The following is a 20,889-nucleotide window of genomic DNA, read 5'->3' on the forward strand; positions in this document are numbered from 1 at the left end:
AGCCCCCTGAAGACTCAGTACAGGACATTGCTGCTAGCCAATGAAGTGAGTATTCGGGGGGGGGGGGCAAGTACCCTTCTTGTGAAAGGTAAGAGCCCTCAGGGGGCAGAGGTTGAGCCATCAGCCCAGGGAAGCAGAGAGAGAGAGAGAGATGAGCAAATAGGAAGACGTGGGAGACAGCAAATGCTAGACCCACATCTACAGAATACGTTCCAGGCTCCCCTGGATGAGCTTGGAGGAGTGCAGGAAAAGGCCTTCTGCAAATGTAAAAAATGCAAGAATTGCTTATCATTGAGGGATGATGATGGCCTGGATAAGCAACGGTTTACTCTGGTGGAGGACACTGGTTTCCAAAGGTTTGTGGCTGAACTGGCACCCTATTACCAATTGTCATCCTGAAACACCACTACCCCCCTTAGCTGTATGATGGTGCAGATTTATATTGGGGTTTCAGGCAACAGATGCAGCAGCAGTTGGCCAGGGCACACAGTCAGGAGAGAAAAGCATGCCTATTTCTCCCTGGCAGGACAGTGGTGAGAGGTGGAGGCATCAGGCACAGGGCGACACAAAAGGGCAGGATACAGGTGACCCTTGTTGAATGCGGCTGTGATGGAGGGCAGCCACTCAGCTCACAACACTTAAGAGGCTCTGAGGGCCACGCTGCAGCAGTAGAGTCTAGCTACAGAAAGGCAAGGCCTGTGGGTCACAGACAATGGGGCAAGTATGGTGGCAGCAATGAAGGCTGGGCAGATGAAAGAGGCAATGGTGTATGGCCCACACTCTCAGCCTAGTAGTTCAGGATGGACTGCAGGGTATGAAAGACACATGCGCCCCTAACAGACCTCAGTGGGCCAGAAAGGTGGCAGAGCACTTTCACTACGATGTCTAGGGCAATGAGCTGTTACAAGCGGAAACAAGAAAAATCGGGATTGCCACTGTACCACCTAACCCAGGAGGGGGAAACTTGATGGAATTCCGCTTTCTACCTGCTTGAAAGAGTGCTGGAGCAGCAAAGGGCACTCCAATCCCGCCTGGATCCTAGCTCTTAAGATAAACTTGTTTTCCTTAAAGTCCATGGATGGGCTTCATGGAAGTCCCTTTAAAATAAGAGAGCACGACACACTCTGTTCACAGGACTAGGTATGCCATGCTTCAGTCTGCTGCCCCCTCCTTCTGTCTCTTTCATTCTTCCCACTGCTGCTCACAGTTGAGTGCGATTGTGCTCACTCCCTCAACTGTGCCGTGCCCCATGCTTTTGGTACAGTTCCCACAGACCCACCACAGGTCTGTCTACCATCGCTGCTCAGGCTATTTGTCTACTTCCCAGTGGCCACCTGTCTTCTGCTTCCCCAATGCTGTTGGTATATCTTGCTGGCATTCCCACTGTTTAGGGTTCAATCAGTACTGTATGCCTGTTTCAGTCATTTCCTAATACCTAAGCACTGCTGATTGTTGGTGCACGCTCTTTTTGTTAGACACAATCACTGGGAAAAGTGTCAGAAGACAGAGAGAAACCCTTTAAAAACTTTTTGTCTGTCTTTTTTAAAGGGGCAGGGGAAATAACATCTGTATAGTATTCATACTGACTGTAATGGAGTCCCGGCTAGCTCTAAATGCCAGATATTTAAAATTCAGAAGCCTGAATCTGAAGATCTGTAATTCTGAATCCTAAATTTGAATTCTGCATCTGAATGTTGGTGCTAGTGCACCCTAGTAATCATTGTTCAAATGTGTAATGGTAGTTTCCAATACAAGATCAGTTAATTTGTCTGTGGAGAAATGAACAGGATGATCTAATGAAAAACCGTCCAGCCACGAATAATCCTAGATTATGGAGTATGGGAAGAGAATTCCGTATCTGGTGTTTCTGAATTCTGCTAGAGCTGACATCAATGCTGGATTTCAAAACAATAGCAGGGAGAGAATCATATGAGAAAGGATAGGCTAAAAATGGGAAGGAGATACAGAAAGGGACCTGTTCTTACCATGGTGAAGCCAATCTTCCAATCATCCTTTCCCACTTGGGGATTGTTGTTCTCCACACTGGCTTGGCTGTCACGCTTGTGTCTGTGCAATGGGTGGCGCTGGACATGATGGGAGAGACTTCTATAGCTGCGTTTCTGAGATGACTGACCCATTGAGTTACTTTGCCCAAGGGACATATCGTATTTATACAGCTCCATCAGAGTCTGGTGGGTAATGTAATCCAGTTGTTCCAGATCCTTCTGAAGAGCACTATACCTAAAATAAAAAAATAAAAAAATTGAGGGGTAGGATCCAAGGTCAGTGTTCCCACAATTACCTTTGGTGATGCAGTAGAGCAGCAGTGGCTTATGGTTTGACCAGTTACTAATTTATGGCAGGTCTCTTGGTACGGGGATCCTTTGAAAGACTGATGAAGCAAGTGTACTATACTTTTGAGCTTATTCAACAAGAAATTTATTTTTAAGCAGGAATCTATACCCCAGAATCACATAACATCGTGCTTTAATTGATAACACATCCTGGGCATTAACTCTTATTGTATGTAACACCGACAGAACACACATACTTCAGGGTTTGAGGGGAAGGAGAGCATGCAAGATGGAAGTCAGCCCAACCTGGCAGTGTATTATCCCACAAGGCTTACCTATAAGGGTTGAGAGTACACAACGTGACAGCAGGGAAGGTAAGCCTATCAGAGTTGAGGTTCAAGTTCAAATTGACTGGGAAACTGAAGTATTCTCTATAGATAATTCCAAACTGCCAGTACATAAGGCCAAAGGTGAGGAAGAAGAGTACCGACCAGAAGGCGGTCTTCATCTTGTTCTTCTTAGAACAGACTAGACGGATGGCCCCGTGAATGGTCGTGTTGTTACAAAAAAATTGGAAGAGCTCTTGGTAGGAACTGAAGAACTCTAGGAGACCTTCACTTTTTTCATTTTTCTCCTCTTCCAACTCTGGCTCCATCTTCATCTTCTGTTCCTTTGCCTCCTGTTTGAAACACTCTATCCTCTTGCTTTCTGGCTGATTTTCAATATTCATGGTTATCACGAAAGCTGAAAAAGGGTATTCACAAATATTCAACATTTACCGTTGCCAGTTTTACCGTTAAACATCTCAAAGTGGAAGTCTGCATTCAAAATTAAAACTCACATTCCGAGTATAAAATTCTACCTCAGCAATAGGAAGGCCATTCGGCCCACTCCTCGGCTCGATTAGGCCGAAGTCAATCCCACTGGCTTCTAAACAGATCATTTTGATGTTGGTAGGTACATTTAAACTTAACATGTAATACATGCAAACACTGTGTGGATGCTGGAAAGAAATTTGCAGCACCTTTTATAACATAGGTTTGTATCTTGTTATTTTTTAAGTGCTTACAGTCTAAGCATTGTACAATACTGTTAGGTGTTCACTAACTGTCAAGGACTTATGAATTTGGGGTGGGGTGGGGGGTGGGAATAGACAGCATGGCAGCTGTCAGAAGCCAAATATAAATATATGTCAATTGTCAGATGCTGTCAAATATCATACTTCGATTTCAACTTTTTTATTATTATTCCTCAGATCCTGCAGAGGAAGATGAGTCCTCTCCCTCTTCCTCCTTTGTCTCCCTTACAGTAGGCTCCTACCAGCTGAGTGTGGCCTCCGCCCGGGGTGGGGCTCAGCCACCCCTGGCATCTCCCTCCTACTGGGGCCTCCATTTCCTTCTCTGTGCCCTCCTGTCACCTGGCCGCTGGAGGTTTTTGTTGGCCCCTTAGGGGTCGCAGGGTGAGGGCACACACCGCTCACTGGGGAAGCCCAGAGCACCCTCCTCACAAGGTACCACTGAAAGCCTTCCTGCATCAATCTATCGGTCGCCAAAGGTCTGTCTAAACCAAAATGTCTTTGGCTGCAGGCAGAAGGACAGTGGAGAGGGCAGCCTGGTCTCTTTTGGAGGAGAATTTCATAGTCTGGGAGCAGCCACCAAGAAGGCCCTTTCTCATGATCTTATCAAAGACATCTGTGAGCAAAGAGGAATAGAGGGAAAAGCCTACCCTATACTACTAATGACATTTTGGCTCCTCACTGAAGGACATTCCCAGGATCCAGTACTCTCTGGTTTCTGTATAATAGCAAGTGCTCACACGAGAGGCATGTGCTTTTGTCTTCATCTATGGGCCTCCAAATCAGGATTACAGTAGGACCCCTGTATCTGTGTGGCAGAGCTTCCAAGACCCCCCCCCCCCGGATACTGGAAACAGTGGACAGCAGCAAACCATTAGCTACTGTCTATGTAGGGGAGGACGGTAGAAGGAGGTAAGTGCGTGTGGGCAAACACAACTGTAGGCTGGGTTGCAAGAGTGGCAATTACATCAACAGAAACCCGGGCTACTGGCTCTGTGGATATCAGGTATCTTACTGTATTTCAGTCCCCAAGAAACTCTCTCTCTGTGCATGCTAATGCAAAGTAATTTTGCATACAGACTTCTTTGTGTAGCATGTAAATCAGAACATACAGTAGGTAGCCTTAGTGTTTCATGCTTTTCTGAATTTTGCAATGCAACTTTTGCTTCAGGAGAGATTGGAAAATGCATTTGATATTACATATTTTAGGATAGAATACATATACAAATAATTATTTTGAGATCTGCTTAAAATGTGTATCTCTAATTCTTTTAGTAAAAGTATTTTTTATCCCACCTTTATCCTTCAAAAAGGAGGTAAGTGTATGTGGGCGAACAAACTGTAGGCTGGGTTGCAACAGTGGCAATTGCATCAACAGAAACCCGTGCTACCGGCTCTGTGGATATCGGGTATCCTACTGTATTTCAGTCCCCTTTGTACGTACTTTACAAAGTACTGCCGTGTGGTGTAGTGGTTAAACTGCAGTACTGCAGCCAAAGCTCTGCTCATGACACAGGTTCAGTCCTAGGTAGTGGCTGGAGGTTCACTCAGTCTTCCATTCTTACCAGGTCAGTAAATTGAGGTAATGTGTAGCCCGCATAATTAAACTGTAAACCGCCCAGAGAGCGCTTTAAGCACTGTGAGGCAGTATATAAGCAGCACACTTTGCTTTTTTGCTTTACTTTCATGTAAATGGGTTCAAAAGTACATATTTGAACACACGTGTATGTCTCAATCCCCTCCTGTCATTTTGAATTTATGCATCAATGCCGAAGTAGGATGGAAGGGGTTTATGAATGAACCCATGGGAAAGTGACATGGGTAAGAATTAAGCTGACCACCCACCCCTAGAACAGGTTTCAAAGAGGCAGGTGTATTCATGTATTTCAAGCATGCTATCCTCCTTATGGCGCCTTTAAGACTAACAGATTTACTGTAGGGCAGGTATTCACGGATTACAATCTACTTCCTCAGCCACAGGACGTCTACCTTTTCCACGAAGCCTTCGGCTCAGCCCATTAGTCTTCCGTGTGTCTAACTAAGAGAACAAAAGAAAACAAAAGTAAACATGACTGCATTTGTTCCCATACAAGCTCAAATGCATGCAAGTGCATTTGCTGACCTCCCATGTCCCCTCCCCTCCCCCCCTTTTTTTTGCCCAAGGACTGTTCATTTTGCTAATGTTACACACCATGCACATTGTTGTGTGAATGATGGATGGTTAGATATATCGAACAGCAGCAGGTAGAGGAAAATTCCACATCTGCTAATACTTGGATAAGGAAATACTTCCAAAAAAGCATGCTATAAAGAAATGTACAGCACTGTATGCACAACAATACACCTGCTTAACAAAGTAACACATCATGCTTTTTGTGATGCAGGGCTCTGCTTACATTCATGTATTTGGCTGTGTACTCATTCCTCAGATATATATTTAATGCTGGTCTCCAATCACTGCCTTGAAATGCTGCCAGAAAACAAGTGCTGCTTCAGCTTATCTGAAAATTTACTTAGGGTTACATAATAGAATAGAAGGGTCATTTATCTCGACCAAAAATAATAATAAAGTCTTGCATTATTTTCATAAAGAAAGCAAGAAAGCACTTTTATCAAGCCTAGACAGGAAGAGCTCCCTTTACTGTGGTCTCTGTTTCCTAGGAATTAAGCCATGACATTGCTCCTATTCAGTTCTTTGCTCTCAGAAAGCATAAACCTATTCAGAATGTATCTAGTCACTCTTTTCATATTATTACAGATAATTTGGTCTTGAATGGGCAGTTAAGAGCCACAAGCTTTACAAAAGACCTGCTCTTAACTGGTTGGTAGAACTCATCCAATGGTCTGAACTTTGGACTCTTCTTATGACTGGGGACTAGCAGTGAGGATTGTTGTGAGGAGCACCTCCAAAATTTACCACTACACCACAGTGTGCAAGGCTTTAAAGGTCACCTTAAATTTGGCCCAGTATAAAACTGACAGCCATTGTAACTACTAGTCTAAATTCTGCTTTCCTGTACCATTCAGGAGATCTGTAGCAGCGTTCTGCACGAGATGAAGCTTCTCAGCAGCAGCACCTCACAGAGAGCAATGCGTAATCAGGCTGAAAGTTACAGAAGCATGGATGAACATGGTAAAATAATCCAGGGCCTGGAAGTATTAATGCTATAGCAGATCTGTTGACATTGATCTGGAAATTAATTCATCAACTGTAATCATTTAAAGGGCACATGTAAAATTAATTTATGTTAATCTTTAATTTAGGGTTGCATGAAGCATTATTAACCCAACAGTTCTAAAGGTTAACAAAAATTAAATAATTTTTATAATAATAAATTTCCCGCATTCCTTACTGGCATCACCTCTGCGGAACCCTTATATAAAGGTGGGTGCCATCCAAGCATTTATGACATTTGGCCTCAGTGTTAAACATGCTCACAATCAGCAGTTTTATAGAGTAAATGAACAGCACTGTTGATACCATGTGACCTTAAAGAACCCTACAGCACAACCCTCGTGATGATGACACAGCCTCTCCCTGTACCATGGGGAATCTTATAGGCTCCTTGAGTCCTCTGGAACAAAAAAGGGATGGATTGACTGGAATGTTTTGCCCCAGACACCTGCCAGATGTTCTTAGTGTGGTCCACAGCATGAAAAGCAGTTGCTAAATTTAGCAGAAACGACACGGGAATATCCCCCTTGGTATAGTCCAGTAAGGGTGCCAACCTGAAAAAAAAAGTCCCTTCTATGGCCATGTGGACAGATAAGGAAGGGGGAGAAGGGAACTCCTCTCACTATTCTACTCACTGTCACATAAAATCAAACGCTATACCCCCCTTTGTATACTTGGAGATGTCCAGGTTAGCTGTTGTGACACACACCTTGGTTACATCCTGCTTCGATTACTGTGCCACACTCTATGCAGGGCTGCCTTTGAAAAGTGTTTGGAAACTTCATCTGGCTCAAAATGCTACAGCTATCCTACAGACTAGGTTTGGTTACAGGTTGCAGATTAACAGTTCCATTGGCCGTCCATTTCCAGGCCCAATTCAAAGTGCTGGTTATATGACCTATATGACTTGGTCTATGCCATACCTGAAGGACCACATCACCTCACATGACCTTTCCCAGCTCCTAAGGTCTTCAGAGGAAGCTTTCCTCTCAGTCCCATTACTTTCACCGGCATGTCTGGTGGGAATGCAAAAGAGGGCCTTCTCTGTGGCTACTCCCAGGTTGTGGAAAGCCCCTTCCTTAGGAGACTCTTGCCTGTCCGGTGACAACCGAAGGCAATACTTTTAAAGAACTAAGTGGGAAGGGGGAAATTTTGATTTTGGGTGCTGCACATCATCATCATCATCATTTTATGTATGTTTGCATGTGCGTTTAAGGGGTTTCAAACTGTTTTAAAAACAAAGGTTTTAAATAATTGTTTTAGTACTATTATATGTTTAATTGTTCTTTTGATGCAATAACTTATCGTGATGTTAGTTGGCTTGTTTTTGTGAGCCACACTGGGTCCCTTCACTGGGGGAAAAGCAGCATAAAAATGCAGTCAGTCAGTCAGTCAGTCCATCCATCCATCCATCCATCCATCCATCCATCCATCCATCCATCCATCAATAATCACCAGGATAGATCTGTGAACAATACATATGATTTCATTTGTTATGTTTCCTTCGTATAAGCCAAAAAGGAAACAGCTCCACACAGTGACAGAGGCATAGGGAATTGCAGTTGTTAAGCACTGGGCAGGGAAAAAATTAAAGAACTGCTCCTTCCTTCCAACTTCTCCGCCCCACTCACACCCAAAAAGCTGTTTTTAATTCATAATTTTTGCCTGTCATTTGGTAAACGAATGACTGCCAAATATAGAAATGGACTTTGATATTTTTTTCTATACAAATTGATTGCACTGGCGTATACTATACAGTACTATATTACAGTATACTGGCCAAATTCTGTTGCTTAAGTAGTAAATCACACTAGAGTAAGCCTATTGAACCAAATGGGATTTGGTGAATCAACTCCTCCATGAGCTCCATTGATTCAAATGAGCCTACTCTAACTCAAATTACTATACTAAAGGAAGTCACAGTTAAAGTTAGAGCCCTCTATCTATGGAGGAGGCAACTCACCAAATGCCTCTGATTCGATGGGTCTACTCTAGTGTAATTTAACTACTCTAAGCAGCAGGATTTGGGCCAATACAATATAAATTGGCAAGAATCGCATTGCTAATCTCAATAAAGCTTGGTTGCACAATCAGGTGCCTGGCTAGTTATGTGACTCATGTCTCAGCACTTTTCAATGAATCACAATCACCTGCAGCAAGTTATGGAAATCTTCCAAGAACACCAATAGGATTCTGGTCATTATGATACGATGGCTGAAATTCTGTTGCATAACTCCACAGGCAGAATGGGAGTGATGTTATCAGGAACGGCAAATCACTGCTGACTGCATGTTTCCTTCAGCAATTTGTGGTGCATGAGATACGCTAATTTGCCACTGATGATGGCATCATTGCCAGTGCACATACAGAGGTGCATCACCCACTTTCAGCCTATGTATTCCACTTGGGTCCAGGCTATTTGAAGGATTGTGTCATTCCAGCTGAGCCTTCTAGGCTCTTAAGATCCTCCAGGGAGATTCCACCGCATTCCCAAGTTCATTTCAGCCTTCTCAGTGGTAGGTCCCAGGCTTTGGAACATGCTGCCCCAAGAAGCCAAATTGGCCCCTTCCCTCTTGTCTTTCCAGTTTCAGACAAGCTTTTAAACAATAAGAGTCTCGGAATACTTTGTTTATTTACTTACAATTTTGGAAAAATGTTTAAAAATGTTTTAATCTTGATTTTAATTTTGATATGTTTTAAATGTGATATTTATATTTTAAAACTATTGATTGTTTTATAGTTTTGGTTAGTGTTAGCTACTCTGAGTTCCTTATGGGGAGAGAGGCAGCATATAAATAAAATACATAGACAAATACATACATATATACACAATGTATATTGTAACACACACATACATACACACCCCTTCCTCTCTTTCTCTGGTGCTCTTTTTCCCCAAGTAACTCTAGTTAATTGTTTAAAAAAAATTCAGGAGGCACAAAGAACACTGTTAATTTCCACACACCCCCAAAGGAATGGCTATAAAAACAGTGTAACCCTGGGGGTTCGTGCAGAGAGCAGGACAGACGAGACTGACATTGAGAGACATCCTGTACTGTACTTCAGTATGTGATGTACCTTCATTCAGGTCTGGGGTGAGGGATGTCAAGAGGGTTTTTTTTTCCTTCGAGAGGAACGTGGATGGCAGCTGTTTCAGCACCACAAGGGAGACACGCTTCTAAAGGGCACGTATGCCCATCGTAGGGTAAGAAAGGACTGAACCTGCAAAGGATCTACCGACAAAAAAAAAAAAAAGCCCGCTTTTTCACTTGCCCTGCTGTGCCTTAAAGAGCAGCTTGACGTTCCAGCATGTCAGCCGGTGACAGTCTCTTAGCAGGAACTTAAGTACCACTTGCTAAGCCTTTGTACACCTGGCCGCTGCTAAAAGCACTTGAGAAGGGCCAGTAAAGCCACAAAACACTTGGCAACCCTGTTTAGTTAGGGATTTGGAACGAAGGTTGTATTTGTCGTCCTAGTGGAAAATAACTGCCTTTTCCCTCCCCGGCTGGCTCCCCGGCGTCTTGCCCATGTGCTTCGCTCCTGCCTTCTGTCACTTCCAAGGATCTGCCCTTCCTCGCTCCCAGGGATACAATGCCCCATCTCCCTCTGCCCTGCCTTGGGAAAGAAATGGATTCAAAGCCACAAGAGACCCACCTCATGCATGTTGCCTGGGAGGATGCTTCTGTTGTACTCCTTTCTCCCTGGAGGGGCTGCTCCCCCCAGCAGGTGGCTGGGGTCTCCCCTCCAGTACAGCTGTTTCTTCTTCCTTCGCTGGCTTTTTTGGCCTGATCTCAGGAGGCTGTCCCTTGCCTTGCTGGCAGTTCCCTTGTCTTGATGGTTGGGATTAAACTGGTTCCCTTCCAGATCAATCTAGCAACTTGTCCTGCTCCTGCCCTCCCTGCCTCTCCCCGCCCATGAGAGAGGCTGGGATGAAAGAAGAGTCTCTGTAGCAGCCACAGCACCACCAGCAAAGCTGCAGCCGCAGCACCGTCTTTCCTCGTTAGACCCTAGCTAAGCGAAGAAAAAGTGGAGGGAAAGAGGAAGGCGGGAAAGAAGAAGAAGGGAGAGTAGGAGGAATGGAAGCACCCACTGCCTCACAGTACATTCAGGGGCGAAGGGAAGCATGCTCCATTGAATTAGAATAACTACTTTGAGACTCTGATTTCTTGTTGTATGTTGCAGTCTCTATTTCTGCATCTCTTGCTCACTGATCTAACACATGCCTCTCTCTGTATGTATCTTAGCTGAGGGAATGGAAGAAAAATTCCTTTCAGTTCATGTTTATACCCCCCCCCCCCATTCCAAATATCTACATACCTGGAATTGGAAGAAATTAATAGTTTTTTTAAAGTCCAAATGTCAAAGAAAACCAGATGAATAGATTCATCCATCCAGGCTCAGGTTTTCAATGTTTTACAAAGTCTGTGCCTAGGTACCGGTGTGTTCAACCATGTTTATGAGAAATTAGGGTTGCCACTTTTCCCCCCTAAGACATTCTTCATCTTTAACATGGAAGTACAACATGATCCCTTCCGTGCTGGAAACAGCTCTACCTATCGAGTTTGGCCAGTACTGATAGGTGAAAAAGTTATCTTTCTTTTAAATGCCATATTTAGGATGAAAAGTTTACAAAAATAAATGCAGAAGAAAGCAAAACTGGCATATTTTCCTCATTTAACTGCCTTGTTTTATGATCGTTGTCCTTTAAATGAGGCAAAAAACAGATGTGAGGAGTAGCCTGTGACTAGAAAAGGGAAATTCTTAAGAAAATATAAGCACCACAGGAGAAGCTTCTCTCATTTCTGGAATGATGTAAATTAGCTTCCTTTGTTGGCTGATTTGTCATTAGGATTTAACTACAGGATTCCTATGAAGTCTGACCATATCAACAATATTTTGCATTACAGGAGATATATGATAATAACTGTGTGCCGTCAAGTCAATTCTGATTTACGGAGATCCTTTCCAGGATTTTCTAGGTAGAGAATACTCATATGTGCCAGGCTAATGTAATCTCATTTTTTGATCAGGTAACCTCCCTGACATACAGAGGGAATGCTGTAGACATAGTATATCTTGACTTCAGCAAAGCTTTTGTTAAAGTGCCCCATGATATTCTGATTAGCAACCTAACTAGGTGTGGGCTGGATAGAACAACTGTCAGGTGGATACACAGTTGAGTAGAGAATTGCACTCAGAGGATGATGATTAATGCCTCCTTCTCAAATTGGGAGGAGATAACAAGTCGGTACCTCAGGACTCAGTCGTGTGCCCTGTGCACTTCAACATTTTTATTGGTGACCTGGATTGGGGGTGCAGGGACTGCTAATGAACTTTGTGGATGACACAAAATTGGGTGGAATAGCTAATACAGTGGTGCCTCGCTTAACGGGCGCCCCGTTTAATGACGAATCTGCATAGCGATGCGGATTTTGCGATGGTAAAAGCGATTGCATTGCGATGTTCCCTATGGGGAAAAATCGCTTTGCATCGCTAGGCCCCATTTTCCCCCAGCTGACCGGCAGGGGCTTCGGAAGGAGCGCGGGGGAGCCCTCCCTTGCGCTCCTTCCCAAGAGCTCGCCCGTCACCTGGCCGAAAAAGCCGCGGGCGCTTCGGAAAGAGCGCGGGGGAGCCCTCCCCAGGGCTCCTTCCCAAGAGCCCGCCAGTCAGCTGGCCAAAAAGGCCGCAGGTGCTTCGGAAGGAGCATGGGGGAGCCCTCCCTCGTGCTCCTTCCCAAAAGCCCACCCGTCAGCTGGCCGAAAAAGCCGCGGGCGCTTTGGAAGGAGCGCGGGGGAGCCCTCCCCTGTGCTCCTTCCCAAGAGCCCGCCCGTCAGCTGATCGGCGGCTCCAAAATGGCCGCTGGATCAAGAAAATGGCCGCCCGCAGCATTTTCGCGCCCTGCCCTCGCTTACTGAGGTGGCGAAAATGCCGGCCGGATGGGGAATCTTCGCTTACCGGTGAGTTTTCCCCCCATAGGAACGCATTAAACAGAGGTTAATGCGTTCCTATGGGGTTTTACTTTCCGTATAGCGATCTTTCCGGATAGTGACGTTTTTCCTAGAACGGATTAACATCGCTATGCGGGGCACCACTGTACTCTGGAAGACAGAAACAAAATTCAAAATGATCTGTATAGCCTTGAGCACTGGGCTGGAAACAACAGAATGAAATTTGACAGGAGTAAGTGCAAAGTACTGCATCTAGGAGAAATAAACCAAACACACAGCTAGTTACAAGATGAGGGATGCTGGGCTCAGCAATACTACAAGGATCTTGGAGTCACTGAAGATCACAAGCTGAATATGAGCCAATAGTATGATGTGGCTACAAAAAAAGACAAATGTTATTTTAGGCTAAATAACAGAAGTATACGAGTAGCCTCCAAAGCACATGAAGTACCAGTTCCTTCCTATTTGCTCATCTTGAGTATTGAGTCCAGTTCTGGACACCACACTTCAAGAAGGATGCTGACAAACTGGAACAAGTTCAGAGGAAAGCAACAAGGATGGTTGAAGGGGGGCTTGAAACCAAGCCCTGTGAGGAAAGACTGAAAGAACTGGGCATGTTTAGTCTTGAGAAAAGAAGACTGAGGGTAGATTTGATAGCACTTTTCAAATACTTAAAAGGCTGTCATACAGAGGAGGGGCAGGATCTGCTCTTGGTCATCCCAGAGTGCAGGACATGTAAAAATTGGCTCAAACTGCAGATTTCAGTTGAATATCAGGAAAAACCTCCTAATTGTTAGAGCAGTACAAGGATGGAACCAATTATTCAAGGGGCGGTGAGTGCTCCAACACTGGAGACATTCAAAAGAAATTTAGACAACCACCTGGCAGATCTGCTTTGATTTGTATTCCTGCCTTGAGCAGGGTTTTGGACTCGATGGCCTTATAGGCCCCTTCCAACTTCATTATTCTGTGATTCTATGATGCCCAGCCCTTCTTCTGAGGGTGCCTTGGGACTGTGCAGCTTGCCAGAGGCCACACAGACTGACATTGGAAGCACAGTGAGACATTGAATTCCCAGTCTCTGGCTTCACAGCCAGAAACCTACCTCACTGAGTTATCCAACTACAGGATAGGTTGCAACAGTACCCTGTTCCAGGGAAAAGCCGTTTGTTTCCCGGTTACTGTAAGAATTGCAGCTAAGCTCAGATCCTGCTCAGAAAGTCCTAAACTTTTGAGACACCAAGTTATGGCTTCACTGAGAGTGTGTATTAATATATATGAATATGGGGAGCGTGCAGCATGTGTCTGGATCTGGCATCAACTACATTTGGCTTTTGCCCTGCCCACTTTGGCTTTGGTCTTGCCCATTGCTGGGATATGGCCCAGGACATTTCCAACATGGAAAATGGCCCTCAGTGTGAAAAAAGGTTACTTTGTGCAAGATCACACTCTGTAAAAGTATTATAATGATCGGCTGTTGCATATGTCTCCATAACCATCAGGCAAAAGGAGGGGAGCGAATGAAGCAAAGTGGGAAGATTCATGGGTGGGGGAGAGAACTAGAAGAAGTGCAGACAACCCTGCCCGTCACAACAGCTGAAATACGTTATTTCCACTCACACATCCTTTTGTTGTGATGTAACATATCAAACCTTTGAGTAAGTACAGTGGGGTCTCTACTGAAGAACTTAATCCGTATTGGAAGGTGGTTCTCAAGTTGAAAAGTTCTTATGTTGAATCTGCATTTCCCATAGGAATGCATTGAAAACCATTTAATCCGTATCTGCTCTTTTCCGTCCATAGAAACTACAGTGGAACCTCTACTTAAGAACTTAATCCGTTTTGGAATGGTGTTCTTAAGTTGAAACGTTCTTAAGTTGAAGCAAAATTTCCCATAGGAATGGACTGAAAACCAATTAATCCGTTCTGGCTGTTTTTTGTTATGTAGAGGTGCGTTCGTACATTGAAGCATTAGTTCCCATAGGAACTAATGCAAAGCTGGTTAATACATACTCTACCACTAGGGGGAGAACTTTTTTTTAACCTAAGATGACCTAAGGTTAAAAAAAGAGCAGGAAAGTTTTTTTTTCCTGTTCTTATCTTGGATTTCTGTTCTCAAGTAGAAGCAAAATTTAGCAAATGGAGCTGTTCTTAAGTTGGATTGTTCTTAAGTAGAGACGTTCTTAAGTAGAGACCCCACTGTACAGATTTGACTGGTACAGATTTCAATGCAATAATGACAAATATACACACTGTCCCTTCATTTAATCCGATTTGTGACCGAACTGGAAAACCTGAATTAATGAAGTGGATATTCATTGCTCAACCTCAACACTTCCTTTTTTTTTAAAGGAGGAGGAGGAAATTTGTAGTAATTATGGATTTATTCCAACCTTCCAGTTGCTGATAGGCACCTCCTGATAATACCAGGTAAACACCAGTACCATGAAATCCATGTCCCTCTTCATGTTCAGAGAAGTCTTCTAGCTTCCCAGTTCTGTTATTCAGTGAAGGCACTGATGGCAAGGCAATTCTTAGGCGCTCTTCCAGAAGCACACCTACTGCATCCAGATATTATGGGAGCACACCAAGTAGCCACTCCCAACATTCAAGTCACCTTCATGTCTACTTAGTACAGTGGGGTCTCGACTTACAAACAGTTCGACTTACACACTTTTCGACTTACACACTTCTCCGTCCGCAAAATTCCATTTCGACTTGCAAACGGAGAATCGACGTACAACCCCCCCGGGAGGCCTGGTCTACTGCCCAGGGAAAGTTTGGTAGACTGGGTCTCCCAGGAGAAGCGGTGGCGGCGGTGGCGGGGACCTCCGAGATGCCGCCATGGGAGGCATTTCGGAGCCCCCCCCCACCGCTGATAGTGGCTCCGAAGAATTGTGTGGGTCAGGCATTCTGGCTTGCAAAGACTGGACTAAGGTGTGACTTCCAGACTCTTGTCTCTGTGTTAAACATGCTTTAAAATTGGCTTCGTTGAAAAAAAAGATTTCAAAAGTGCTTTTAAAACTGTTCCCTGCCTCCCCTCTCCTTTCCTGAACTTTTCTTGAAAAAGAAGAAAATATCCCCCTCTAGTGGTAGAAGGTGGAATAGCACTTCCCATTAGTTTCCCATTAGTTTCTATGGACAGAAAAGAGCAGATACGGATTAAATGGTTTTCAATGCATTCCTATGGGAAATGCAGATTCGACCTACAAACTTTTCAACTTACAAACTGCCTTCCAATATGGATTAAGTTTGTAAGTCGAGACCCCACTGTATGATGAAGTAGGAACAGGCCACTGAGAAGATACTTTCCATGCTGGGAGGAATGCTTTAACTGTGGAGGCCTTTCTTGCCTGGGATATGGTAAAAATTGAGGCCCAGAGGCCTCTAGACTTTTGTGACAGGGCAATCTATCAGGACTATTAGATGACAAATTGAGTTCAGAAGTCCTAATCATAATGTATGTGCAGAGGATAAACCTTTTAAATCTGGCTAACAATTTGGATATTTTGGGAGTTGCTAGGGCAGGATATAGAACAATAATGAATTATATACCACACCATCTGTGTTGCAACCCTCAAAGTAGCCAGTAGTCCTCAAATATGGTGGCAGATATTGTTCTGTCAACACTTGAAGAAGGATGCTGACAAATTTGAACAAGTTAAGATCAGGCCAACAAGGATGATCAGGGGACTGGAAACCAAGCCTTATGAGGAGAGATGGAAAGAAAGAATTGGGCATGTTTAGCCACAAGACAAGAAGACAGAAGGGTGATATGATAACACTTTTCAAATACTTGAAAGTTGTCATACAGAGAAGGGGCAGGATCTATTCTTGGTCATCCAAGAGTGCAGGATATGCAACAATGGAGTCAAGTTACAGGAAGCCAGATTTCGGTTGAATATCAGGAAAAACTTCCTGACTGTAAGGGCAGTATGACAGTGGGAGGTAGTGAGTGTTCCAGCACTGGAGACATTCAAAATAAACTCAGACAACCACCTGGCAGATATCCTTTGATTTGTATTCCTGCATTGAGCAAGGGGTTGGACGCGATAGCCTTATAGGTCCCTTCTAACTTCACTATTCTATGATTGCACAATTTTGAAATAAGTTTCAGTCAGCATCTGTAAAGATGGAATGGAGAGAGTTGTAGCGCCATCTGGTACTTTGCCTCAAGCAGCAAAATCTCTTGAAGGACCCTCTGTTGGGCAGCAACTCTAAAAATACTTCACATAGATAGCAAGCTGATCTCCTTACAGAGCAAACGGAAGATGTGTGTCACAAAATGTTTTATATTTGGCAACTTTTTTTTTTTTACTAGGAGCAGTTTCAGACACAGCCTTTATCATCCTATTGCAGTGATTTATTCAGTGGTCAGAATCTTAGTGGCAACTTATGCTTTTGTAAGGGTAACCATGCCAGTCACGGCAGCAAATTACCATTCACTAAGATGATGCTGGTTGTGCGTGGGTACAAGGGTTGGGGCGTGGGTACAAGGGAATAAGGAAGGAATGGATAGGGGCTGGGGATGGGGAAGGGGTAAAATTCCTGGGAGTGGAAGAGTATTTTTACATCCACTGACTTAGTTATGTTAAAAAGGAAATCACATAAGTAAACAATCTAACAGTTTTTCCAGACTATCTATCTTTACAATTCTCTCCATTCCTTTGGACCATCTCATACTTCTTTTATCTATGCTTTACAGTCCATATTTCAGATCCAATTGTAAACCCATTCCCATTTTTAAAGTCCTTTTTGAAATGATCTTTCATTTAACCACTTTCTTTTCTATTGTCGCTTACTAAGCAGCTTGCACAAGTGGGAAAATGAGCTTGCAAGCTGCAAGGGGACATGAATGATACAATCACACACATAGCATTTATATGACAGAGACCTGCAACTTCTCCTCTGCCCATCTAATCTAGGCCTTTGTTGGAAAGAGCCAAGGAGGGAGAGAGCTCTTTTGGTTGCTATTCACTTCTAAATACTATTCTTTAAAAATAAATCCCTTTTAGGTAAAACTGAATTAGTAGCCATGGTTTATGGCTCATAAGGCAGCATTCTAGGGTAGGGGTGTCCATACTTCAAGCTTTAAGCATCTTCTGACCCTGCAGCACAGGCTTCTGCGGTTTAGCCCGCAGCGCCACCACGTCCGTTTAGTTTTTCTTTTTAAAAATAGATCCTAAGGTCAACCAAAGAACCTGGTGCACAAGACATGACCTTGGAATGAAAGCCTTCTGACCTTGGGCACTTGTTTCTGAAGACAGAACAGAATGCAGACCACAAAGATGCGAATTATTTCAGTTCCTCTCCAGTTCAGCAGTAAGATCTAGCCCTTTTATTGTTGCTGTTCTTGTCATAAAAAGGTGGGAGTCGGAAATCCTGGCCTGTTTACTGAAAACCACCTAGAGATTTACCTAGCCGTTCTACCTTCTGCCCATCCCTGTTCTAGGAAAGAAAGCACACCTGTTCCCATGAGCATGTTGGCCATCAGAACTTGCCGTCTCCTGAGGAAAACATGACACTTGGGGTCTTCTGGAATTCCCTGGAAGATAAAATGATGCCCATCTGTCATAGAGGACAAAGCAAACACCCCTGACCAAGGTTGCCACTGGAAGGAGAAGTATTTCTTGCCTTTAACAGTTCTCTGACACTCAGAGGTTCAGTGAGTGAAGCCACTCTTTTCATGTCCCTGCTTGCAAAAGTCATCCTATGCTTTTTTTAAAAGAGAGGAAAAAGGGGGCAAAAGCTTTACTGCTGACCATTTTGTCCCATGTCTTGCTTGACTGTGCCTTGCTTAGCCTGATTGCAATCTCCTGGCCCTTCTCTGCCACCTGAAAGGGGTGAGCAGGAAGAATTACACTTTCTGCTTCGGGGTATAACTGCAAACTACTTACAAGAACATTGTGTTCCTGGAAGTGTGTGTGTGTGAGGGGGGGGGGAGAGGTGACTAGTGGGTAAACAATATCCTAAGTACAGAACAGAAAAAGGAGGAGAATGGAACTCCTGCAGCCGACTCTGAGATGCAGCAGAAACAACAAACAAGGTTGTTATGACATTGGGAAGAGATAAACGTCCACAGACCACAGACCACTTCATGAGATATAATCATCTGATTTTATAAGACATCCACACACACCTGTGGCCTCAATCTACAAAAGCATATGGCCACAAAGCCCTTTGCTGTTTTTGCAGAAAGAGGCCAAAACCTGGCTACTCCTTCAGAGTCAGAAAGACAAGAAACAGGATTATGTAACAGCTAAGATGAACGGTTCCTGTTCCTGGTGCTGAATGTCTCCCTCCTTTGGAAGCCTGCCTAGCGGATCTAGTCAAAACGTCTCTGGTCCATTTAAGCCACAGCTGTTCGTCTGTCTGTCTCCCTCCCTCCTTTGCAAGAATCGTCGAATGTCTCTGTCGGTTTCAACCTCAGTGCTCTCCTTTTTTCCCTATCTGTCATTCTGTACTAGTGCTATGCCAAATTGAAAGGAATGAAAAATAATGTAAAATAACACTACAGCAGCAGTGGCTAGTGGCTGTGAAAGGCAGTCAGTGTGAGGGTGGGCAGGCACAGGACAACGCCTCAAATGCAATGACTCTAAAATCCTTTAACAGTTCTCCCTCCCAATACACAACACAGTTTAAAAACAGATTAAAACTTTTCCTGAGAGGATGCACATGCCAACCCAAAAGCCACATGACTTTAAACTGAATTCAAAAGACCTGATTTATTTCCATGTTGTAACCGTTCTAGGAGGCAGTCCTTTCTTTAAACTTGTCTTCTCTCTGAAGGACTCTTGAAGCTGCTTCTCTGCCAGTAGCACGTGGACAGGCAGAAGGGGCAGGCAAAAAGCGGCTGAAGGGGCTGCTACCTTCACCATTAGAGCAAGAGGTTTTGTATTTATCCCCCTCTTCTTTCATCAGAGATTGGATGCCATTATGGCTACTTTGACTTTGAATGCAGCTGCTCTAAAGAGCTTTATGTTTCTTAGCATATGGAATTTTATATACATTGGAATCTTCTTTTCTCTTATTTTTTTGTGGGGAGTTTTTTTTTAAAATATCTAGCCAACCCTAGGTGTCTTTCTTTTGGAATCACGTGGTGCCCACTCAGAGGCAGTGCCTGGATGCCCAATGGGCGCCTGCTGGAGGGGGTGAGGCACCGATCCATGGATCAGTGTTTCAGCTGGGAAATAAACTGGGCCAAACTGCCAAACCAGTGGTTTGTTCCAATCTCTGAATCTAATTCATGAAGTTATTAAAGGCTTCTGGCTGGAAGCCTCAGTCTCAGAAATGAACACTGCACAGAAAGTTCTGTATTGCTAATCTCCACCCGCCGCAACAAAGTGTTGTACAAAATAAGACAACCCTTCTATGAAGATCAAAGCAACATGGAAAACAGGAATCTCAGCAAAACGAGCCTTGTGTCATCTGGTCAGTAAGAAAACACCTCTGAAAGAAACGGAAGTAAGCACTTCAGCCTCCACCTGGTCCTCCGTTACTTAAGGCAGTTCTCTTCCACTGGACGTTGGGTCTTTTTGATGGGACCGTGGAGTCTTCTGTGTTTTGATCCGTCTTTGGTATATTATCTCACTGCTGGTGGGATCCAGTCTATTTTTAGTGTTCTCCAAGTCATTTCATCACTGCTTGTGTTTTTATTTCTCCATTGTTCTATGTTCTGTTATAAAGAGCTGTGTATAAATGTAGTAAAAATATCCCGCATGCAGGAGCTGGCTGGTCCTTGCTAGTGAATCTTGTTTTGCACTGGTGACAAGCCAGTGCCTCCCACGGCCCTTGAAGTTAGCCGGCTAGTTTAGATGGTGCCGTGCAGTCAATGTGGTACCTATCACTATCTTTTCCAAAAGGAAGGCTCAGCTAGAAGGTGGCACTACTGGCTCTCCCCACATAGTACTGGCCCCCTACCCCTCCAGTACTGCAAAACAGGACTTGCCTCACAGTCACAGATTGCCTGTTCTCTAAATTAGATGTGTAAGGTATGTCCAGTCGTGTCCGACTCTAGGGGCAGTGCTCATCTCCATTTCCAACCCACAGAGTTGGCGTTTGTCTGAAGACAATCTTCCATGGTCACGTGGCCAGCGCGACTAGACATGGAACGACGTTACCTTCCCACCATGGTGGTACCTATTTATCTACTTGCATTTTTGCATTTTGCATGCTTTCAAACTGCTAGGTTGGCTGGAACTAGGACAAGCGATGGGACTTATTCCGTTGTGTGGATTCAATTTTATGCCTACAGGTCTTCTGACCTTGCAGCACAGAGGCTTCTGCAATTCCACCACACTGAAATATACTAACCAACTACACATAAGACCGTACATTCAGATATTACCCGTATACAGTGGTGCCTCGCATTACGATGTTAATTCGTTCCAGCGAAAT

At 44.1% G+C, this 20,889-nt stretch overlaps 1 protein-coding gene across 1 annotated transcript in view; it reads right to left on the reverse strand.

The window, feature by feature from the left end:
• The window catches only part of SCNN1A (sodium channel epithelial 1 subunit alpha), a 35,056-nt gene extending 24,483 nt beyond the window's left edge, over nt 1-10,573 (reverse strand). Inside the window, exons 1-4 of the mRNA XM_020804156.3 lie at nt 10,199-10,573; nt 5,359-5,407; nt 2,630-3,038; nt 1,986-2,241 (exon numbers count right to left, since the gene is read on the reverse strand). Of these exons, the coding sequence (XP_020659815.3) occupies nt 1,986-2,241; nt 2,630-3,038; nt 5,359-5,407; nt 10,199-10,207 (723 nt within the window). The 5' untranslated portion in view covers nt 10,208-10,573. The remainder of the gene's footprint in view (nt 1-1,985; nt 2,242-2,629; nt 3,039-5,358; nt 5,408-10,198) is intronic.
• Between the last annotated feature and the right edge of the window lie 10,316 nt (nt 10,574-20,889).

The sequence above is a fragment of the Pogona vitticeps genome, chromosome 2 (assembly GCF_051106095.1).
Source record: "Pogona vitticeps strain Pit_001003342236 chromosome 2, PviZW2.1, whole genome shotgun sequence".
NCBI lineage: Eukaryota > Metazoa > Chordata > Lepidosauria > Squamata > Agamidae > Pogona > Pogona vitticeps.